The sequence below is a fragment of the Castor canadensis genome, chromosome 19 (genome assembly GCF_047511655.1).
Source record: "Castor canadensis chromosome 19, mCasCan1.hap1v2, whole genome shotgun sequence".
Classification (NCBI taxonomy): Eukaryota; Metazoa; Chordata; class Mammalia; order Rodentia; family Castoridae; genus Castor; species Castor canadensis.
Window position 1 is genome coordinate 26,296,961 of NC_133404.1, and position 12,497 is coordinate 26,309,457.

The window sequence follows — 12,497 nt, forward strand, 5'->3', positions numbered from 1 at the left end:
CTTCAGGGGATGGGACGTACTCACTGGAGGAAGGGCCAGCCTTCCAGAGTAGCACCCATGGTGTATCCTGGGCAAAAGGCGGGAAGTCAGAGAAGCGGGCATGCCTGAGGGGTGGATGTGCTCTTTGAAGCACACTGCTTTAACTCCAGCAGGAAAAAACTGCCAAATACTCCATATCACTCATTACCAGCAGGTTCTGCGAGGGGTTTATGCATAGCTGGGTGCACCTCTGGGACACTCAGCAGATGGCTTTAAGAAAATCAGTTTTCTATATTTGCCAGCTACACATCAGACAAAGGATTGATAACCAGAATATATAGGGAACTCAAAAAACTAAATTCTCCCAAAACTAATGAACCAATAAAGAAATGGGCAAGTGAATTAAATAGAACTTTCTCAAAAGAAGAAATTCAAATGGCCAAAAAACACATGAAAAAATGCTCACCATCCCTAGCAATAAATGAAATGCAAATTAAAACCACACTAAGATTCCACCTCACCCCTGTTAGAATAGCCATCATCAGCAACACCACCAACAACAGGTGTTGGTGAGGATGCGGGGAAAAAGGAACCCTCTTACACTGTTGGTGGGAATGTAAACTAGTACAACCACTCTGGAAAAAAATTTGGAGGCTACTTAAAAAGCTGGACATCGATCTACCATTTGATCCAGCAATACCACTCTTGGGGATATACCCAAAAGACTGTGACACAGGTTACTCCAGAGGCACCTGCACACCCATGTTTATTGTGGCACTATTCACAATAGCCAAGTTATGGAAATAATCAAGATGCTCCACTACTGACGAATGGATTAAGAAAATGTGGTATCTATACACAATGGAATTTTATGCAGCCATGAAGAAGAACAAAATGTTATCATTCACTGGTAAATGGATGGAATTGGAGAACATCATTCTGAGTGAGGTTAGCCTGGCCCAAAAGGCCAAAAATCGTATGTTCTCCCTCATATGTGGACATTAGATCAAGGGCAAATACAACAAGGGGATTGGACTTTGAGCACATGATAAAGCGAGAGCACACAAGGGAGGTATGAGGATAGGTAAGACACCCAAAAGACTAGTTCTCAACAAAGAGAACTAAAGCAGATATTTAAAGCAACTGAGGCCAACAGGAGAAGGGGACCAGGAACGAGAGAAAAGGTTAGATCAAAAAGAATTAACCTAGAAGGTAACACACATGCACAGGAAATTAATGTGCATCAACTCCCTGTATAGCTATCCTTATCTCAACTAGCAAAAACCCTTGGTCCTTCCTATTATTGCTTATACTCTCTCTTCAACAAAATTAGAGATAAGGCCAGAATAGTTTCTGTAGGGTATCGAAGGGTAAGGGGGGGTAAGGGAGGGAGTGGGGGGAGGTAAGGGAGGGGGTGGGAGGAAGGGGGGAGAAATGACCCAAACAATGTATGCACATATGAATAAAAAAAATTAAAAAGAAAATCAGTTTTCTGTCTCTCAACTCCAGATGTATTCTTAGGAAAACTGGCCTCTCCCTATCCCTCTTTTACTTCTCCTGCCTCCACTTTACAAAGGATACTGTTCCATTACCTCATCTCAACTCTTATTTCATAGACCCAAGAACCAAACAAAGGGTCCAACCACAGTTTCAGTGTATGAATTACCTTAAAAATTGGGTGACAAATAGTTTCAAAGGTCACGTAGGTTTGTTTCTGGGAGAGTCTCACTATGTAGCCCAGGCTGACCTCAAACTCAGGGTTCTCCTGCCTCAGTCTCCCGAGTTGCTGGGATTACAGGTGTGGACTACCACACCCAGCCAAGTGGGTTTTAATTCCATTCCTGTTTTTTTTTTTTTTTTTTTTGCTTTCAACAAAAATAAAGGAGAAACTAATCAAGTTGTCATCTGATATGCTTGAAGAAATTAACATTATTCTTGGCACATAACCTGGAAGAAAGTCAAAGAATCAATAGTGTTGCTTTAACAAAATGTCTTTCATTACCACATGTTGCTGCATTTATTAATAAGACAGTTGTAGAGCTGAGGGTGACAATTGTATCGTTCTCTCATTTCTAGAAATAAAAAAAGTTGCCCATAGATAAGTAAATTATTCTAAAACAATTTGTAATCTACGTCACCTTGGTGAACCATGTTCCCAATAAGAGCAATCTTAAACCAGCAGAAAATTTTTAACACTTATGATCTGAAGGAATAATTTTAATGTAAACATTTACACTTGAGAAAACCAAGGTAGAGTAATTAATCAAAGACTTTCAAATATAAAATTACTTTGCAATAGGACAAAATCCTAAATGAAAAGTGGAATACAGTGGAGGTACAAGCTGGGTATGGTGATGACACCTGTAATCCCAATGCTTAGGAGACACATGCAGGATGGTGGACAGTGGGAGGCCAGCCTGGGCTACATAGCAAGACTTCATCTTAAGGAAAAAAAAAGAAAAGAAGGAAAGAAACCCAGGCACAAAGAGAAGGACCAATGTAAAATACATCTGACAGCTGAAGAATGATTTGCTTATGTGGCTTTAAGTGAATGATATATATGAACATAAAATACCCGTGATCTTTGGATCCCACCTAAAACAGAGATTCTAGTAAGTTGTTCTGTGTTACTGTTGTTGATTGGTTGGTTCTTGGCAGTACTGGGGTTTGAACTCAGGGCCTCACACTTGCAAAGCAAGTGTACTACCACTTGAGCCAGTCTGCCAGCTTTTTCTACATTGGTTGTTTTGAAAATATGGTCTCATTTTATTTCCCAGGCCAGCCTGGATTACAATCCTACTATTTGTGCTTCCCTAAATAGCTTGTATGATAGCTGCCTTGATTGAGATGGGGGTTATATGAACATTTTGCCCAAACTGGTCTCAAACTCAGATCTTTCTGTTCTCTATCTCCTTAGTAGCTTAAATTCCAATATTTACAATTTGATGGAATTAATTAAGTTTAGATTAGAATCTCAGATGTCAAGTCAAAAATCCAGAACACAATACAAGTCGATTACCTGTTACTGGAAGTGCTTGGAACCAGAAGTGTTTGGGATTTTCTAGTTCTTTTTTTTCTTTCTGGAGTTTGGAATATTCATATAAACTTTGCTAGCTGAGCATCCCTAACCTAAAAATTTCAAAAATCCCAAACCCAAAATACTCTAAGAAATCTGAAACCTCGGAGTGTCAGGTCAGCAAACAAATAATTTTGAATTTCACAGCATTTCGGATTATGGATTTTCAAATTAGAAATAGATGCTCAAACTCTATAGCCTTTCAAGGTTCTTGCAGGAGTCACTGGAGCTGAGTAGGAAGACTTCTGGCTTAGGAACCCTCAGTCTGATTCGAATATGCTGCCGTGGAGGGTGCAGCGAGCAGGGAGGAGTTTCTGAGTCCTACCTAGGGAGTTCTAAATGCAGTCCTGCATCTTATTATTTGTCTTGCATGAAGTGGTTTTGAAATGTCCCCAAATTGCCCAGCAGTTCAATACAAGCATATGTCAAGTCATGCAGCTATTCAGTATTGAATCCTCAATTCCCACCTGGAGGATTCTGTGTATTAGCACTTGACATTGGTACTCATGAATATCCCAGTATTCATGGTTGGTTGGAGTGCAGTCAAGGGTGATGGACCTGGCTTTTCTTGTGGAACCTCTGCTTTCTCTGAAAAAATCAAGCACACGCACCCCAAAGCAAGAACGGGGCAAGCACTGCCGCTGTTTTAACTTACCATTTGCAGCCAAATGTTGGTGGTTAAAACTTGGTTTTTCTCGTCCTTTAAAAAAAAAAAAGCAGCATAAATATGGTTTATGTGAGTTACAAAAGAACGATTGATACAATTATTCATGTAGGAATCAGACTGTTGGGATCATTGTGTGTGTGTGTGAAATTAGAATGCTCCAAGCACTTCCAAATATATGCCAGCAACATTTCCCCAGAGTTAAGCTTTTCTATTTATTTCAAAGTAATACCCATTTATTACAGAGCACTTACAAAGGAAGGCAAAGTACAAAGAAGAAAATAAAAATCAGGCAGCCCTAGCATCCAGAATTGATGTCTGCTAAGGACTTAGCTATTTATCTTTTTATAATTTATATACTTTTAAAAATTGGGCACAAATTTCAATTTTTACAAGCCGGGTTTGTTTCTAGAATAAACTAGAACTTTAAACAAACATAAATACTATATACTTCCTTTCCCAGGAAAGGCAGCATGGCTGCATGTTGAGCTGCCCGCCATGTGCCAAGGGCACTGCAAGGGCTGTGATGATGCCTTCTCACTGAAGGGTAAGGACCGTCTTTTCTCTCAACCTCTAGGGAAATCCCAACCAGGAAGCAAGGATCAGAAAGGTGAGGCAACTTTATAAGGAGCCACTCACACTTGGATCTTTCTGACTCCAGAGCCCATTTTCCTACATTGCCAAAACACCTGAGTATGGGATCAAGCAAGATGTTATGTTTTATCACCTATGGGACTCCAGATAAGTATATCAACTGTGGCTTTGTTCAAACAGGGCATCTGCATAGTCTGGACCTAAAGGCCCAAACTACATCTTAAGGCTTGGACCTCGGCTTTGCAGCATTGAGAGGTGCTAGAGCCTTTAAACAGTGGGGCCTAGTGGAAGGTCTCTAGGTCCGCGGGAGCATAGCCTTGACAGGACAGTGGGACTGCAGCCCCTTCCTCTTCCTCTCTTTTGCTACTTAGTTATGACATGAGCAGCTTCACTCCAATACTTGCACCTGCCACGATGGGCTACCTCACTACAGGCACAAAGCAATGGAACCAAACAATAACAGACTGAAACCTGCAAAACTGTGAGCCAAAACAAATCTTTCCTCTTTACATGTTGATCATCTTGGGTATTTGTGAGAGTGAGGGAAAGCTGACTAACACACCATCTAAAGAAGAGTCTATTCAAACATGGCTTTTCCAACCAGAATGTAACCAGTATTTTATCATCCAATTAGCTGATCCCAGCAGGGTCTAGCAAAAAAACCAATGCACAAATTTTGTACAGTAGGACTACTAAGAATGCTGTTATTCAGTCCTTTGCACTCTAAGAATTAGCAATGGACTGTCTCCAGGTAAAGTACCTATTAATGTCCCCCATGAAGACCTGACCACAAGACAGAACTTGAGCTGCTATAACAGGAAGTACTTGGCCTGGATCACTGATGGGTAATCATTAAAAACTGACCCAATGACATGTATATGCCAGGGTGTGGTGAGCAGGTGGGATGCAAAGGAGAATTAAAATCTGCTCCTTGTGAAGTTAAATACATGGCAAATGCACAAGTAGTTGGCAGTGGCACTGTGGTGCATCAATGCACCTCTGTCCAGTGGCTTACCCAATGGACACTCCTGAGGATGAGGTAGACAGGTCTGGGCATCTGTCACAGAGAGGATCAGACATCATGGGATGATGCCCCAGAGAGTCCTGGACCAGGAGCTGTGTCCAAAAGCAGCTGCAATTTGATTACAGGAAGAAACACATCTACTTTTCCAAAATAAAACATGCCAACTTCTTTTTGGTGGCAAGTGGTTGTAGAGCTAACATTTCTCCATGCTCTGAACTGAGCCAACAATCCTCACCAGAGCCATACACTTTAATCGCACATGTGCTCTGATTTTGGTTCAATCTCCAATGTTATTGGGAAGCACTGCTAAACTCTTTAGGACATATATCTGTTGCCGCAACTTATTTAGAAACTGTTGTTTTTAATGGACTTAGAATTAGCAAGGGTTCCATTTAGGTGCCTTTTCTTCTTTAATTGCATTTGTATCTTCCTCTCCTGAGAAAGAGGCTGCTGTGGTTTGGGAGCTCAATTACTACCAATCTAATTAAAAGGCTTTCTTTCCAGCATTCGAACAGAAACCTCATTAGAGTGACACAGGATTTCTGCACTGTGTAGCAGCATGGGACCAATGCACAGCGCTTCAAACTGTAATCAACAAGAAGCAGCCGCCAGCCACCACCTGGCAGGGCAGTGATGCCAGAAAGAGAGCTCTCCACCCAGGCTCCCAGAGGAAGCTTGCAGAACCAGTCAGGAGGCTGGCATTCTCCAGGTGGATCTCCCTCCACTTTTCCAAAGTCTGTACCACACTGGCCAAGTGACACGGTTTCCCACTTCCTACCTGCTGTGTGCAATGTGGCATAACACAAACACACACACACACACACACACACGCTGTTCTCTGCTCACCTCCAACCATACAAGGATTTTTAACCACAAATACCACCAGCTCTTTCTCCCCAAGCTGCACTGCCAGAAGCACCAAAGTCCCTAGTGCAGTGCCTAAGGCTTTGCTACAAGTCATGATTCAGCCAACTTTTCATTCATTCAACAAACATGTATGGAGCACTTCCTATCTCAGACATTATGCTGGCCTGATTCGTACAGTGGAAACTGAACACTGTTCCTGAGCTCCTGGAACCCAAGATGGGGTGACAGTAGGATTATACAATATAATAATGATACACCTCTAGTGACAAATGGTGACAAGGGCCACAAAGTGAAGAATCAGGGACCATAAGAGAAGCTGATGGGAGACAGACACTTTTCCCAGTGACAAGGGCTAGAACCTTCCCTTCTACACCCTATGGCCCTGTGCTTTCACACACTATGATCTTATAACAATAGGAAATGTGGTGTCTCTCACATCTGCCACTAGCACCTTGCCCTTGACTTCCACCAACAGCCTTGTGTGCCAGGGTTCCGTCCAGGTGATATCCACGCTTTCTTCATCTGTGGCCCTAGGTAGGGCACAGTGTCTATAAACCTCAGACCCCTGTAAAGTGGGGTTCAAATTCCCACCCCAACTCAAAGGTGTCTGGAGGGAACGTGGTAGAGAGGAGACTGCAAGGCAATCCGGCTAATGGTAAGCCACCACCCTCCCCGGAGCTGCTCCAGAAGCAGGTCCTTTGTAAGTTCTCCAATGCCTCTTCCCAGACGCTGTCCTTCCTCAGTCCCTCTCAAGCCTGACTCTTACCCCTGAACCCTGCTTCCTGTCAGCGTCCTTCGCACAACTTTGACCCTGCCTTTATTTGCCTTCGGCATTTGAACATCTCAGCATGGGTTGGAGGGAAGAAAAGAAACTGAGCCTCTGAGTTTGAAAGGTCTAGAAAGGAAATGCGGTTTGCACATGTCCCTCTGGCCTCTCGCAATCAGTTTGGGAAGTCACATCGTGTCGCTTCCCTCCTAAGCTGACTGCCACAGTGTTTGCACTGGATTCTTATGGGGGGGTGGTTATTTTGCACCCCTGGCCCAAGGGTCTCTGGGTAAGTAACAGCACAGTCACCTAAGAAACAGGATGTCACACCGATCCCAGGAATTCTGGGCCAGTGATGGGCAAGTGCAGGCTCTGTATCTTGGTCTATTTGGGCTGTTACAGCAAAATTCTAAACACTGAAAGGCAGGAATTTATTTCTCAGTTTGGAGGCTGTCTGTCTGGGATCAAGGTGTTGGTATGGAAGAATTCTGGTGTGTGGTGAGGGCTTTCTCGTTGATAAGATGGCATCTTCTGTACCTTCTCATAGTGTGGAGGAGGGAGTGAAAAGCTCTCTGGGGTCTCTTTTATAAGGGTACTAGTCCATTCATGACCTGGTCAACTCCCAAGGTCCCCACCTCCTAAAACTATCTTCTTTGGGAATAGGATGTCATCATATGAACATGGGCAGTGACAAAAATTCAGACCTTAGCCCTCAGAAAATGATTTTAGCAGTGCCAGGTTCTCAGGCCACCACCTGGCTATTACTGTGCTGAATGGGACAGCATGGAGAAGCAGAGTCCATTTGGGCAGAAGCCCCTCTGACTCGAATTTCAGCTCCCCACTTAGCAGGAACTTGGTTTCTGTGGGTTTCCCTGTTCTCTCCCAGGAAATGGGGATGATAACAGCTGCCTAAGTGACCCCCAGAGCTGGTGGGGTGAAAAGCGGTGCCATACAATTTGTGAAATGTCACTCAGTGCTAGTGACTGTCACCATGCAGCTGCTTGCCCACAGAGCTCTCCTGTAAGACACATACTCCTGTCACCCTCTGGGACTCAGGAAGAGACAGATCACACCGTGACGGAGTCAGAAGGCCAGTGTGGCAGAGCACCCCAGAGGCAACTGACCTGACTCTCCTCATTCTTTTTAATCTGAGCACTTTGGTAAAGAGCTCACTTTGATTTATATGAACATGTTTTTAAAAACCAATCAGAAAAATCAATCTTTCTAGATAACTGTGTATGTAGTTTAGAGTACAACTGTTCTGATGATGTCCAATGTGCTGTCTTGCATTTCTACAGCAATGATTCTTTGGGAAGTTATAGAAAGACATTGTTCAGCAATATTTCACAGAACTCTTATCACTTCTTTTGCTTTTGGGTAGATGCTGAGAAAAGAAACACAGCAATAGATCCAACCCTGTCTGAACCTTCTTTGCAGAAAAGACCTCTGGATGATATAAATTCATATTTGAGTAGCACTCTGTAGTTTTTAACAAGGATAACTTATTTTATCTAATTTCATGTGCACATCAACCATATTTCTATCCTAGTTTTACAGAACAATAAACTGATGGTCTGTGATTTCCTCTGAGTCAGCAACATATGACAGGCTCATATTCAGAATGAGAAATAAACTCCTACAAACCAATCAGAAAAAAAGATAGGCAATCCAACAGAAAAATGGACAAAAGGTGAACAAGCACTTTAGCACAGAAGATACCATGATATCTGAACATAACTCAGCTAACCCTTAAACATTGTACATTCTCCTCTCTCTCTTTCTCTCTCTTTCTCTCTCTCTCTCTCTCTCACTCACACACACACACACACACACACACACACACACACACGTGCATATTTTGTAACCCACTTGGGCCTGTGATAACCCAGCAAATCACCTACTGTTATTTTTCACATTTCCTAGTGAGTATTATAAGTGAACTCCAAAATTTAATTATATATGTCTCTGTTTGTTTGAATGTTTGGCTGTGAACCTTTAGTATCAAGAGCGGAAGGGAATGCATACATGCATCAACTGTGGAACAGAGCAAAGCAAACTCATGCAGGTAATGTAGAAGCTGAGTGACACAGACCTGTAATCCCAGCACTCAGGAGGCCGAGGCAGGAGATTTTGCATGAGACCCTGTCTAAATTTTTTAAAAAAGAAAGAAGATGGAAGAAGACAGATGGGAGGAGAAGGAGAAAGAGGAGGAGGGAAAGAGGAGCAGGAGGAGAAGGGGGAGGAAGGAGAAGAGGAAGAGGAGGAGAAGAAGCAGCAGGAGGAGGAGAAGGAGGAAGGGAAGGAGGAGGAGCAGTAGCAGGAAGAGGAGGAGAAGGAGGAAGGGAAGGAGGAGGAGCAGCAGCAGGGAGAGGAGGAGGAAGAGGAGGAGAAGCAGCAGCAGGAGGAGGAGAAGGAGGAAGGGGAGGAAAAGGAGGAGGAGGAGGGGAAGGAGGAATGGGAGCAGGAGGAGAAGCTGCTGAAATCCAGCTCTTATCTCTTTAGCTGTACACATACTGGACCATGAAGTCATCCAGAGCCCATACTGTAACACTGAACACTTCAATTATGATAATAGAAAATGGTTTCTTTGGTGTCTCATATTTGAACAGAACAGACACTCTCAAAGCAAAATCTTGGAACCCCTGGTTGTGAGATCCTTCAGAGATCACTGAGAGTAAAACTTTCTCCCCTAATCGTTAGAGGCTATCTCTCTTTCTCCCTCCTTTGCTCATAAGTGTGCCATGGAATTTTGCAGACGACAGAACATGGCAGACCAGCAGCAGGCAGAAGCAGAGTCAAACCCAGCTGTCTAAGCAAGCCATCAAGGAGGTTTGCAAAACTACAAAACAATACCCATTCGCACTCAATGTGTTATGATTGGGGAAAATATACTTGTTTTTCTAAAATACTATTTATGCCCACATGTAATGGGGTTATCATTTAAACTAAATCGATAGATTTTAAATGTTTTCTTACTTTCTATTTCTAGGGTGGTGAATACTGAAAGATATAATACATGTACACAAAAGATGGGATTCCTCAATAATCTTTGAGAGTAAACTTTTAAGCCTAAAGGTTTGAGAACTACTGGTAGAGGGCATGGCATTCCTATCCCACCCCAGTTCTCACACCTGGGGGCCCAGCCCTTGCAGGGTGTACAGCTCAGCTCCATCCCTGCTCTCACTCTGAAACTGCCCAGGGTCTATGTCTTCTAGTGCAATGTGAAAGGTCTGGGTATCTCAGGCAGATCTGAGCTCTGCTACTCACTATCTGTGTGGACTTGTGGGGCCACAGAACTCTTCCAAGATTTAGTTTTCTTATTTGCAGAGATGAGTATGATGCCCTAAAACGCAGTATGGCTCTCCACTGCTCAGTTAGCAGAAGAAAGTCCTTTGACACAAAGGTGCTGAAAAGCCTTAGAGAACTGGTCCAAATAAGCAACATTTCCTCTCCTCTGGGACTAGGCAGTCAGGGGTGGTTTTATTCTTGCTGAAATCAAGGCTTAAAAATTGTCTAGAGGTCATCATTTAATTTGCATAATGGGTTAATGGCTATTGCAATGGATGAATGCACAGGTGTAAATCTTTTCTAAGGCATGTACTGTGGGATTTCTTCCAAGTTTTGTCTACTGGCCCCCTTCAGCACATTATCCACCATAGCAGAGGGTTGGCCAAGAAGCTTCACTACTTCTCTGCTAAGATTCTGGAAAACTCCTTATTCACAGTGGCACTGTTCACAGATGTGTACTTGTTTCTGACAGTAAGGTTAAAATCCTAACAAGTGAAAAAAAAACATACTCTGAGCAGACTGGAGACTGTAATCCTGTGCAGAGCCCCACCGAGGCAGACACTGCAGTCCTCAGAAAACTTCTGCCTCTAGAATTTTCCAGAGTGATTTTGAATTCTTTGATTCTATTTTTAACTACCAATGTCAATCCTGCATAACTCCTAAATACTGTTTTTAGGAGCAATGCAAAGACAAAGGTTTAAAGGATTTAAAAGGAATCAGACCAAAATATAACAGATTTTTTTTTCCCTCCTCCCAATAGGTTAGTATGTAATTCCTTACTGACATAATCCCAGGAAAGACACAAAAGCAAACTGAGAAACTGGGTGATCATGCTGACTCTTTTGGGAAGGACAAATGCAAGGAGATTAGGGACAGGTATGTCTCCTGAGCTGAGGTCCTCCATCTAAGTGACAACATTGGAATTTTTCTTCCTGTGAATCCCACTGCCCAGTCCCATATTGGAAGGAAACAAGGTACATGGCCAAAGGGCACCAGGTGCCCGGGATGCAGTGCAGAGGGCAAGAGAACTCCCCTGGGGAAGTGCTGCCTTAACCTGCTATTCATTTAGATCCTGCTAGACAGGCCCCATCCCCAGAACTCCCCCCACCCCCTTCTCAGGGAGCCAGGATGATGTCAAGGGTGTGCTTACAACTGCAGAAGACAGACTCCCTTACTTAAGAGAATGGCTCCCTTATCTCCCCCACAGGGTCTACACTTGGAGGAATGAAGCCTGGGAGGTGGATCATGAGAGCAGAGCCTCATGAGAGGAGGGCAGCCCTTGGTTACAGCTAGAGAGCAGTGGTGACAGGAAGACTGTCGATGAGACAGAGGCAGAGAGAGATTGGGTTCCAAACATACTGGGGGGACCAGGAATCAGGCTTCATCTGGGCCAGCTCTGTTCAGAAGCAATGAACTTCCTTCCTTGTTCAAGTGACAAAACTAACCCAACCAGCCTCCAGTCATTTCCTGCACTGTTTATGTAAGACACAGCACTTGTAACAAGTTCTATCTGAGCCAGAACCCCCCCACACACACATCCCACAGAGGCTTTAGTGACAGAGGTTGTACAGCCTAGTACCAGGCATCAGGCTCTTCTGTGAACCTGTCAGAAAGCTCTTATGACATGCCCCATCAAAGACCTGACCTATAGACACCAGGGTTCCCACAGAAGGAGGCAAGATAAGTGAATAGAAGTAATCTTTTTTTATTTAAATTGTTTCAACTTATACAAAAAAACAAAAAGTTGTACATACCTGTGGGGTGCCATGTGGTATTTCAATATGTGTATATATCGTGTAATGCTTAAGTCAGCTTAAACACATCTAACCCTCACTTATCACTTCCTCAAGGTGAAAGCATTCAAACTCCTTTCTTACAGCCTTTTAAATGTACAGTGCATTATCACTACGTATAGGCACCATACTGAACACTACCACATTAGAACTATTTATTTATTAATTGATGGCACTAAGGTTTGAACTTAGAGCCTTGTGCTTGTTAGGCAAGCACGGTACACTTGAGGCATACTTCCAGACCTTTTTTGCTTTTATTTATTTATTTGTTTATTTATTTATTTTTGGACAAGGTCTCACATTTTTGCCTAAGGCTAGCCTCAGACCACTATTCTCTTACCTATGCCTCCATCTGGCTTGTTTGTTGATACGAGGGCTCACTAACTTTTTGCTAGGCCCTGCCCCAAGCAAGTATTTCTTACTCCTGTCTAACTCTAATATCCATC

General features: G+C 43.2%; 1 protein-coding gene across 7 annotated transcripts in view; it reads right to left on the reverse strand.

The window, feature by feature from the left end:
• The window catches only part of LOC109674332 (neuronal acetylcholine receptor subunit alpha-7), a 141,829-nt gene that overhangs the window by 57,600 nt on the left and 71,732 nt on the right, over positions 1 to 12,497 (reverse strand). For 5 of the 7 annotated variants that reach the window (XM_074061995.1, XM_074061994.1, XM_074061996.1 and 2 more), the window contains one exon: positions 3,711 to 3,755. The exons of 1 other annotated variant lie outside the window; for it this stretch is intronic. In XM_074061995.1, the coding sequence (XP_073918096.1) occupies positions 3,711 to 3,755 (45 nt within the window). Of the gene's footprint in view, positions 1 to 3,710; positions 3,756 to 5,328; positions 5,512 to 12,497 lie in introns of those variants that run through there. One more of the 7 variants, XM_074061993.1, reaches the window with a different exon arrangement.